General features: G+C 41.8%; 1 protein-coding gene across 1 annotated transcript in view; it reads right to left on the reverse strand.

The window, feature by feature from the left end:
• Positions 1–11739, reverse strand: part of PLXNC1 (plexin C1) — a 68692-nt gene that overhangs the window by 23434 nt on the left and 33519 nt on the right. The window contains exons 10-18 of the mRNA XM_010157566.1: positions 11627–11718; positions 11190–11216; positions 10528–10700; positions 10225–10416; positions 6669–6768; positions 5541–5642; positions 5055–5158; positions 1133–1174; positions 514–638 (exon numbers count right to left, since the gene is read on the reverse strand). Coding sequence (XP_010155868.1) covers positions 514–638; positions 1133–1174; positions 5055–5158; positions 5541–5642; positions 6669–6768; positions 10225–10416; positions 10528–10700; positions 11190–11216; positions 11627–11718 — 957 coding nt within the window. The remainder of the gene's footprint in view (positions 1–513; positions 639–1132; positions 1175–5054; positions 5159–5540; positions 5643–6668; positions 6769–10224; positions 10417–10527; positions 10701–11189; positions 11217–11626; positions 11719–11739) is intronic.

The raw sequence follows: 11739 nt of genomic DNA on the forward strand, positions 1-11739 counted from the left end.
GTAATATTTGGGATTTCTCTTCCCAGCCATCTTTAATAAATGAAACAGACTTTAGTGCAGTTCATATCCCAAGTTTTCCCTCAGAAACTGTCCACTGATGTCTACAAAATAGAAAAAATGCAAGTCCATCTGCTGTTGTGATTTTTTTTTAAACACAGAATTTGTGTCTCTAAATGTAATTCTGCAGAACAACACCTGCTTCAGTGACAGAACGTTTCTAAACCATCGAGCTGCTGACCTAACTGCAGGAAGTGTTTACAGTTTTGAAGTGAGTTTTCCCGCTCCTTTGCCTCTTTGTTTACATGTACAAACGTTCCGATTTCTCTTTAATGGCTTGTTTTAATAGCAATGTTCTTTCTTCCTCAGTGTGTGCAGATGGAGAAGATGGAAAAATGGTCTGGAGTAAGGCAAGCTATTTTTGCAAGAAGTAGAAATTACATTTGTGTAACAATCCATGTTGTTTTCTCCTGCTAATTCTTTGTCTTGAAGATGATAAGCATAATCATACTATACCTGTCTTTCACAGAGAAATTTTTCTGCTTTTCAAGGGTGTGAATGAGAGTAACAAGAAAGTTCTTGTTACAAATTAAAGCATGCAACATGTTGAAGCTTTCATCCTTGCTCGTTTGGTCTCTGCTCTGGAATAGTTAAACAAAAATAAGCAAACTGTAGTTTGGCTATGATGGATTCTTAATGCTCAGAAAAATGGTAAGCAACACATGGGATAAGATCCTGGCCTCATTCAAATCAGTGGGAGTTTTACATTGACCTCACGGGTCTTGTGATTTTGCCAAAGACGCATTTGTGTTTGTGTACAACGCAGAGCGCACACATGCAGAGCACACATTTTCTGTCATATGCACACAGTAATGCCAATAGTTACGTTTGTCTGTCATTTCCCATTACTAGATTCTGGTTATTTTATTTAAATAAGCCATAATATACATTAGGTAATGGCATCTTACACATCAAATTCTTTTTATGTATAAATCCTTGTAAGCCTCCTCATGAAGGAAAGGGAACATATTGAAAATGCAGTCTGATATGTTCTAGGACAACACTAAGATTAGGGATACAGTCACTCTTGAAAAAATACTTATTAATTAAGGCATAGAGCACTACATCAGCTTACCTGTGGCATGTCTTCACTGAAGATGGATGCAAAGCCTCCTGACTAAAATATAAGACAGGTGACATTTATCATTCTTCCGTATACCAAAAGTTTCTAGCACACGTACATTAAACATACCAAGCGTGTTCCTGATGGCACACAACTTGAAATAGAATGATGGAGATGCTGCCTTCTAATATGGCCACGATATAAAAACTCTACACAACACCTTCTGCAAAGGTGCTGCCGAGGTTCAGTGAAAAGTGAACTCTCAAAGATGACCTGGTAATTGACTTAGGTGTTACTGCCTGTTACTCTATGCTGCTGAGCTGTACTACCGCAGCAGCCAACCAACGCTCCACAGGAAAAGCTGTTTATCACCCTCAAGCTGCAAATGTGCTGATGTGCAAGGGGTGCTGCAGGCTGCATCCTCCGTGGACGGCAATGATAGCCTCTGGGATGGGCGGTTCTGTAACAGAGCGACACTTGAGCTCATCTGCCTCCATTCATCTCAAGGCACATTATGAATGTTCACTAATGAACACTCCAGGAGGTCCATGCTGTCAGACTCCAGAGAGGCACAGGTGCCACCACATACCCGGTCCTAGTAAAAGCTCTCCCAACAAAGCGAATCCCCCAGTTCTCAAATACCGTGTCAATACCTCGTCTGACTCTTACAGCCTGTTAAGGTCCCAACACAGCTGTATGTTCCCAAAGCAGCACCCTTGAGCAACAAATTCACACTAGTAACATTTACTGTCATCTGCTTTATCTGTGATGCTGGCAGGCCCTAGTTTGCTTACAGAATCACAGAACGGTTTGGGTTGGAAGGGACCTTAAAGACCATCTAGTTCCCCCTGCCATGGGCAGGGACACCTTCCACTAGACCAGGTTACTCAGAGCCTCATCCAGCCTGACCTTGGACACTTCCAGGGCTGAGGCATCCACAGCTTCTCTGGGCAACCTGTTCCAGTGACTCACCAGCCTCTCTGTGAAGAATTTTTTCCTGATATCTAATCTAATCTAAATCTACCTGCTTTCAATTTAAAACCATTGCCCCCCATCCTGTCACTACGGGCACTGGTAAAAAGTAAAAAGTCCTCCTCCAGCTTCCTTGTAGCCCCCTTTAGGTACTGGAAGGCTGCAATGATGTCTCCCCGGAGCCTCCTCTCATCCAAGCTGAACAAGCTCAATTCTCCCAGCCTGTCCCCATAGCAGAGGTGCTCCAGCCCTCTGAGCATCTCTGTGGCCTCCTCTGGGCTTGTTACAACTGGTTGATATCCTTCTTACGTTGGGGGCCCCAGAGCTGGACACAGCACTGCAGGTGGGGTCTCACCAGAGCAGAGTTGAGGGGGAGAATCCCCTCCCTCGACCTGCTGGCCACACTGCTCTGGATACAGCCCAGGATACGGTTGGCTTTCTGGGCTGCCAGTGCATACTGCCAGAGCTCACATCTAATTTTTCATCTATGTATCTGGTTTTTCATGTCTCCCTTTCCTCATGCCTTCTGTTCTCTTCTCCCACCACCGTCTTCTTCCTCTTCCTCCACTGGCTATTCCCAATTTTTCAGAACTTCTTCATCACCCTTAACACCACCTACCAATGAAACACACACCCACACACAGAGTGAAACAACCAGAACCACGTTAAATGTCAAAAATGCTTGCGAACAGGGAACAAGCATGGTAGCATTAAACCAAACAATGTGGGAGATTGAGGGAAAACAGAAATAATAATCCAAATTTAACAAGCAAAGCAAAAATCAGGCTGAACATAAGGAATATTTTAAGAAGCACCTACAAGCATTATGCACAACACAAAAGCTATCACACCAGATTAAATATAGAAAATTGAAGCAGCGTGAAGCAAGAAGTTCAAAATGAAGATGAGGTCCATCACTCTTAATTTTAGGTGTCTGACTCCCTCTTTAAGCAACTCATCCCATCCTGAGACAGATGTCTCAGGCAAGTGGGATGAATCACTTTCTTGAGCTGCCTGTCTCTGCACTGACTACAGAAGATGCTCAGCGAACAGATTTGATGTCTGTGTTTAAACGGCTTAGATTAGATAAGACAAAGCCCATCAAACAAACTGGAGGGCAGAAAAAGCATCATACGGACATCATTCAAACACATGAGGTTAGTGAGGTAAGTGGTGGTTTCTCACTTTGATCCTTCTGTCAACCCTTCTGACACACAGTTGCAATCTATCACTCCATGGCCTTTTCTGTTCATCTGTAATGTTTGTTTAGTAGAGTGCTGCCCTCCTACCACATTCATACAGCACAAGGCATGTTTGGACACTCCCGCAATGTAAACGGTAAGTACGTAGCAGGAAAAATTAGTACACAATACATTAAATAGCTTGCCTAATGCCACACGTCTATAGAGAGCTAATAGTGGCGAGTTTACCTTCGTGGTCTTCGTATTTCAAACTGAGACAAATTCTAATTGGAATCATCTCCAGGATGCGCAGTGGCATGAGACACGCCAAGGCAAAACAGGAGCCCTTCCCTTCCTGAACTCACATAATGCAAGAGAGTGGCAGACTTCATGTCTTTTTCTCTTTGCTTTTTATTTGCATAAAGCAAAGCATTTCTACCCAGAAAGCTTCTACAGATTGTTACTGTTTTGACAGGGGACTATCACTAGAAAAAGATATATTCCTAAAAATAAAAACACTATTTTAATGTTAATATGCCTGGCAACAAAACAAACTGAAAGGAAAGAGATGCAGAAAGTAAGGTTTCCTTGGTCCATTTCCTTCAAATCTCCTAGTGGCCCCATACAAATTAGACTGGGGGCATCACAGCAGTACGGGAAGAGATATTCCCAGTTTTCTCTGGTGTGAAAAATGGACTCAAAGGGTACAAATATTATGCATATGGAATTGTTAAATATTATTCTGCCTTAGTATCTGGTATTTGGTGTTGTAAGACCAAAAGGCCCTAATTTTGCCCGTGTTTAAGTTTATAACAACGAGCTTTTAGTAGGATCACAGGTGGTGATGAAGCGAAGCAGTGTGCTGGTAAGACTGCAGGACTGGGCTGCAGAAGTGAGGAGTAACAAGTGAAGACTAGTGGGTAATGTGCATACATACCAGCTATAACCTAAAACACCACAGCACTAGCCAAAGGTCTCTACTCCTTGGTGTCAGTTACACAGCAAACTATCACCAGCTCAGATCAGAGCTTCTGCCAACTAGTAAATGCCAATAAGAACAGCATAACATCACGATATAATTTGAAAGCCATGGTAAATGCACTTAACGGCAATATAATGTGTCACATATGCAAAAAAGTAGTAGTAAAACATTCAAGAGAAGGCCTCTTCGGTCCTCTCCCGTGACACAAACTGTGCCAAAGAACAATGAAAATACCCACTTCTAAACTGGACAGCACTTAACTACTTGTGTAATTTTTAAGCATTTGACCTACGCTCCTTTGAATCAAGGTCTTACCATTTCTGTCAGCAGCTTGGAGTAGAAAGTCAGCACGACCCTAGAGCCATTTCCTCATCCCACAAGTCTAATTAGGAAGTGTCATGATGTTAGCTAGCATGTTAGCTAGCCTGACTGTTGCTTTAATTAGCTACAGCATGGAAGGTGAAAGCATGAGAACAAAAAAAAGCAATGGATAAATTATAGTTTAGTTAGGGTGGCCTGGAAGGCAAGCAGCTTAGTGAGGCTGGGCAAAAACGGAAATGGATGCATGCACAACCCTTGAAAATTCAACAATGGTGCTTTATCTACAGCATTTAGTCTTCGTTGAATATAGAGGTGTACAGCCTTAAGTGTTCTTTGGTAATTCCTGACTTAAGAAAAGTTTCTTGTGAAAACAATGTGCAATTACTGTGTAGTATTTACTTTAGTAATTTGATCCTGACCTTCCAACCTTTCTCGTTATTAGATAGGGCTGACAACTGAAAGACTTGTAAATATTTACCTCTGGAAAGAAAGTTCTAAGAGCAAAGTGTTTGTAGTCAAGGAAGGGAACGGTTCCAAAACTATCCACCACGTCTAATTCATCCATCTGCAGTTCAGCAAATCCTGAAAAAGCACACACACCCAGAGAGTTAGCTTAGTTGACACAAAATCATCTTCACAATTGTAGCTCGGCCCCAGCAGACATTCCTTAGAAGACAGTTTTCAGGCAAGAGGGGTTGCTTTTCTCGCTGAAGCTCTTATGAGTGGGAAAGTACCAATCCATTTTTTTTTTCCACTTTTGTTGAAGGAAATATTGCATGCAATCCTATTAGTTCCGTGCTATCTGCTCCTGCAGTGCTCACCAACATTAAAGAGGTAACCTGGTACAACACAAAAAATATTCTAAGGGCTATAAAATCAAAATGTTTATATAATGTGAGTTTCTTGACAGTTTCAGTTCAGAAATTATATTGCACTTATGTTCTATAAAGCTCTTTTGACCTACCCTCACGTATTTCTTTCCGAATCTCATATTCCAGCAGTTCCAGTTGCTGACTCTGTTTACGAGTTAACTCTTTGGATTTGTATCTAGTAACTATGAATGCCGCTAAAAAGGAAGGAAAAAAGATTCTGAGTACAGAAACTGCAGAACTGACAACACCTATACGAGACGTATTTTAATATTATTTTACGAAACAGAAAGATTAATACACAGTTGCAGTCTCCAGGAGGATTACTGTTTCTACTGCTGTTAGAATGCTAGTACCCAGGAGCCCCAGTTATCTGGATCTAAACCCCAAAGTTTAATAAACAACATTCCCTGTAACAAGGCCTTAGAATTCTCAATCCAACCTTATTTGAAAGTACAGCACACCCTACTATGTACAACCTGCACAGTGAGACACAGAATCTGCTTCTACTGCTAGCAACCTACTTAAAGTAGCACTTACTAAACAGGAAAAACAGTTGTTTTGAACAGGAAATTCAAAATTGCTGACTTCTCTAAAGCTCCTTTTGAGAGTGAAAAGGCATGAGATATGGTTCCTGTAAAGGTCTTACACTTTTTTAAAAAAGAAACCCGAGCACACAAAAGAAGAACAAACCCCCAAATGTATTACAATAAACAGAAATTTATCCAATATATAACCAGGGCTAAACTTTTAGAAAAAAAGGAGTGACAAAAAGAGGAGGGGATGAGTATTTACCCCTCTCAGTGACCTACAAATTCATGAATGGTCCAAATGAGACCGAGCAGAAACCGCACAGACACTGCCTGAGGATAAGCAGTTCGTTAGGAAACACCAGCCTCAGGGATGGGAGGGGAGCCCAGCTGCGGTAGCTGGGAGGGCCCAGGCCTGGAGGCAAGGATGTCGGCCCTATGGCCTGCCTTGCTAAATGGTGGTGATAAGCCCAGCAGAACAGCCCAGAGCACTGTCTCGTAATGTGCTGCAGTCTGACAAGGTGGACTTCACCACCAGTGGAGAGGTAACTCTGTCCACTCTACTGGGAACAGGGGAAAACACCGGGCTGGTTGTGACAGTCCCAAACATGTGCGGGTGTGTGTATGTGCGTTTGTGTGCCATGGTTATACCCTTCAGCAAATCAAAGCCTGAAAATGCATTATTGTACTTACCTATAATGACACCCACCACAATGGGTAGCAAAATAAGAACATATAAATATATGTGTGATGATGTTGGTTTGACCTCATGCTCAAAATTTCCTAATCTGACCTGAAGAAAAATAATGTCTGTGTTAATAGAGGACAGGCATTATCATCAGTGCTTAAAATGACATCTAATGTATTTTTAAAAAATATGTTATTTGAGGCGCATGAAAGACCCTGGTTCTCCAGATTATTGGGAAGAAAGCAGCGATTTGGGAAAACGCCTGGGCCAACACAAACTGAACTTTCATTGTATTGGATGTTTAAGCAGGATAACAAAGCAGTGACGAGGAAAACTTGCAGGTCCTCATGAAGCACCAAATTTTGTCATTGCTGTCACTGCAAACAAGAGCCCTCAAACGAAGGGCAGGATCTGGTCTCCAGCTGGCCCACGCACTTCAGAATTGTTGCATTTTGAAGCGAGAAAGGCGCTTGTTGACAGTTAAAACCGTCCCTTTGCACTCAGTGTGTTACTCTGCTGAGCAGAAAAGCAAGGTAAGAAGCTGATAATGAGGGAAGTAACATTTTTGATAAGACGCCTGGCCCACAGCCCTCTTCCCTGTTTCTTTGCAGAAGTTTCAACCTCTTCATTTAAGATCTAGGGCGCTCCTGAAGGTCTGCTTAAGAATAAATGCAACATACAAGACATGTACAACATCCCCCAACAGCCACTGGGCTTGTCAAAGGCAGGACAGGCATTAATTTTTAGGAATACACAAAAGTGCTGAAGTTTGCCAGATGCCAAAGTGAGGCATTCACCACTGATAATTATGGCAGAAGAAATTTCACAAAGGAGGATCACAAAGAGGACCAGGAAAACACATAAATAAAGGGTAGCTAAGCCTATAAACAGACTAGAAGTAAAAATAGGCTTTGATACAGAAAAAGAATACCGCCAAGTGCCAGGGATAGAAATGAGCTTGAGATAATTGAAAAGCAGAGTTGGGATGAAATTATTTGGGGTTACAGCAGGGAAGGCAGAGATCTGGTGACTTCAATCACTGGCTTGTCATGTGAGGTGAGCAGCCGGGGCAGCTGTAGACTGCCAATTGTATAGTTACGTCGCAGGGTACAACACAAGCAAAGAAACCCCACAGGGCTGGAAGGACATGGCCTTTGCATTTCTGCGGCTACAAAGAACAGAAACATCCTGGAAATGAATTTCCAACTATTTCCTCCATCAAATTTTATCTTTTCCTTGGTTCTTTATACGGTTTTACAGTTCCTATACAAAGCACTTCCGGTCTGAGCCTTCCTAGGATCCCATTTGCCTTTTCCAAGTCTGAAATGCATTGGTGGCTAAATACATTAATCATCCCATGACTAATACATCTGACTTTCTCCACCTGTCATGTCCAACCAAAACATTCCTAAAGCAGAAATTTCTGTTACTCATCCCTGCTTATTGAAAACTGAGACAAAGCGTTCATTAATTTTCTGTTCATCTCTACATTATCTTTAATCGTCACCATAACCTTCCTTTTCAGTGGCCCCATTTCTGTCCTTATCTTTTATTTATCTTGCTTATGAATCATGGACTAAATAAGGTACACCTGAATTCATCCGACTCCTATTCCTAAATTCATTTCATTCTTCCTGCGTGACATTATAAAACCTCTGGACTGGTAATGCCTCCGAGTTTTATGCCATCAGCAAATGTCATTAGTGCATGCCTTGTTCTTGTGCTGAAGCCACCAGTGATACTTAATAATATCTGTATGAAAATCAGTATTGCCCAGGGTCAGCTCCCCATACACAGCATCCACTTTATCTAATCCCTAGCCTCTTCATAATCACCATGCTGAGTAGTTTACTGAATGACTTCCAGGTACATGTGATCCACCACTTTGTTGTTGTTGAGGAAATCACATCTTACCAAATAAAGATAACTACCATAATCTGCTTTTATTAAAAAGCTAACAATTATTCCATTTTCCACTTACCTCCAGGCCTTTCATGAGTCCCTCATTCAAAATACATTATAAATCTTTACACAGAGCTAGGATTAAATCAACAAGCTCCCATGTGCCTAGGGTTTTGGTTTTTTCTTTCAAACACTAGTTTTACATTTGCTGCTCTCCAGTCACACAGTACCTCTCCTGACTCTACAGTTTTATTTATAACCTTTCCTACTAAGCCTACGTTATCATGTGCCAGTTCTTTTTCAGTGCTGTGATGGGAATCATCCTGTTCCAGCTGTCTTGAATCCCTTGATCTATCTGAATCTTGCTTCTGTCACAAGAATGGCATTTTCTTTCTCGACACCTCCGCTCAGACTGATCACCCTGTCTTCGACCCACACTCAGTATCCCCTTTCTTCATGAAAACTAAAGCAAGAATTACGTTTATTCTCGGCTTATCCTTTCTTCAGAGTGGCCCTACTTCTCCTAGGATGATTTATTTATAAGATTGAAAACACACATGATGATTTCTTACTTGTTCATTTTTCTTGATGTTGGAAAAAATAATTTTAAGGTACCAGAAGTGAAAGGTTATGTTATAATGATTGCATTTGATATGCCTTAGTGAGGTGGTGACCTTTCTGTGACAGTCACTCCTATGAAGCTTGCAGGATGAGCGTGTGGTACTGCAAGGCAAGGCTAATATTTAAATGCAACACCAAGCTCAGAAAGGCTTTTCCATGCCATAACTGGCTCAGCCGGCAGGATCCACAGATGGGGGGGATCAGTTAACAGTGATATGAAATCGAGAATAGCTTCGTTAATCTTTACTAGGAGCCATATGCCTTGAAGTCAATGGAGTTATTTCAGTTTTATACCACCATACACTGCAGTAAGAGTCTGGCATCATTTTTCTCCCTCATAAATGGTGACGATTGCTTTTTAAAAAATTCATATCTTTATCTTATTCATGGTGCAAATATCTTAAGCTGCCATTTAGCTTTGATATCCATGCTAATGTTCTTATATTATGGGCTGGCTTTGTGCCATATTTCAGCCTCCTTCAAAGCATTTTGGTGCACATTAATTTCACCCCCATTTTCATGCAAAAATGCTTTCTCTTCTGCCTCAGTGGTGATCCCTACGCACTGTTCAAGGTCCATATCTACTTTAGTGCGAAAAGTGAACAGGAGGACACAATCCTTTGCCTCATGGCCACACTGCAGCAGCAGATTGCTCATGGATCTAAGATAAGGGGCTCTGTTAGAGCCAGTGATGCTGCATCAGTGAAGTCTGTGCTGCAGCCAGAGGTCTGACAAGCTACTGCTCTCCTGGAGCTCAGCAGCAGTGAGCTCAGCTCGGACTGCAGAGCCTACCTCTGATGCTACCACAGTAACCAGACAGTCAATGAACTCAGCACTGTTAGTAGTACCTAAGATAGTCAGCCATGCTTAGATGTCAGGAGGATAACCTGACAGACAATTAGCAGGAGAACAAAAAATGCATCCAGTCCCTCCCTCTACAAAGCGTGTTCATGGCCAGAGCATTAATGCTACATTTTACTACATTTGCATAAACAGTCAAGCTTTTTAAAAATTACAACAAAAGGGAATTCTACTTACAAAAACTTTCACTGTGGAAAAGTCAATCTTGTCTGTTCCTTCCCTTTTGAATTTGCACAGTATGGTGCTACGATCTGGTTTTTTGGTAATGTTTTGGACGCTGAACCATATCTTTTTGGTCTGTGCACCGTTCATATATGACAGATAAACCTCTACCTCAGTTTTAGAAATATTCAAGTTGTCATTTTCTTTCTAGAGAGAAAAAATTGAAGATAATAAACAGCCACTAAATACAGTAAAAAGTGAAATGGACACACTGACTATTTCAAAGAAGGAATTACAGTTTATTACTTTCAAACTTACATATATTTTTAATTCCAGATCAGGATCCAGTTCAGTGTGTAGCTGGTAGTTAATGAACACAGGATCAGGGTGATAGTGTAATTTGACACATGGTATAAAGGTAGTGTCCACTTTTAACATCAAATCAACAACTTTACTCTCTGTTGCATGGCTCAGGCTTGGTGTTAAGTAATGATATTCAGATTCATTTCCAGGGCACCTAGAGACCTAGAAACGCAATAGCAAAGCTGTAACAGTCATTAAGTACTCAACAGCATGTACAATTACAAACAGAGACATTCAAAATCATTTTAACATCTTCCTGACTTCACACAGATACCTGCTAAACCTCCTCTCTGTGATCAGGGCTGTATGCAGAGCACCTAGGAAAGTTTCTGCGTTGAGCCGGTGTCTACCTTTAAGCAGGTTTATCACACACGCTGCACACTGCTTTAAGGCTGATTGCACACTGCTAAGGCAGCTATTTCCTGCAGTGAGACAGGAATAGTGACAGTCATTTCTCCTTCCTTCCCCTCAATACAGGTGACGAGAAGAGCAGGATGAGCTCTCCAGCAGCCCTGGGCACTGGCTCTCCGCAACTTAACTCCTGATAGAAGGGAGTTGCTACACTCACCCCACTGGTTACGACATGGGGTGGTGCTGCTCTTTTCTGGTCTCTCTGCTGCAACAGGAGGCAACAGAGTGCCTGTCTCCTTACAGACACGGAGGAAGGGTTTTGTCCCCAAATCTGCTCCAGTCTCCCACCTGTTGCTGAGGGAGTGGCACCTTTGGTTTCTCAGCACGAGGCCAGAGAGAAGTACACCACCCTCTCCTCCAAAAGATCAACTGGGGAGGCTGAAAAAGGACGAATTTGGAACAAGTCTCTACAGCATAGAAAAAAGGCTCAGGGAATTATGCAGAAGAGCAGTTTATGTGTATCCATAATCCTGTGTTTAGAATGTGTGCCACTGTAATCCTACAAGTAGTCATATTTATTCCAGTAGGGTGACTGATGGCTGCCTGCAAGTGTTCGAAAAATACTGCAGTCCTCCTGAAACCTTAAGAATAAACCCTAATCCTGTAAGAGACCTCTATTTGGTATTGTAAAGGAGATTAAAACTTACGGTGAGGTTTGATCTCTGGTCATCTGAAATAATCACTCTGTCCACCACATTAAAATTTCTACCAATTGGAGTAATTTTGCGACCACCGCTGTAAAAAAAAAAGGGGGGG

The sequence above is a fragment of the Eurypyga helias genome, unplaced genomic scaffold, assembly GCF_000690775.1.
Source record: "Eurypyga helias isolate BGI_N326 unplaced genomic scaffold, ASM69077v1 scaffold20128, whole genome shotgun sequence".
Taxonomy (NCBI): domain Eukaryota; kingdom Metazoa; phylum Chordata; class Aves; order Eurypygiformes; family Eurypygidae; genus Eurypyga; species Eurypyga helias.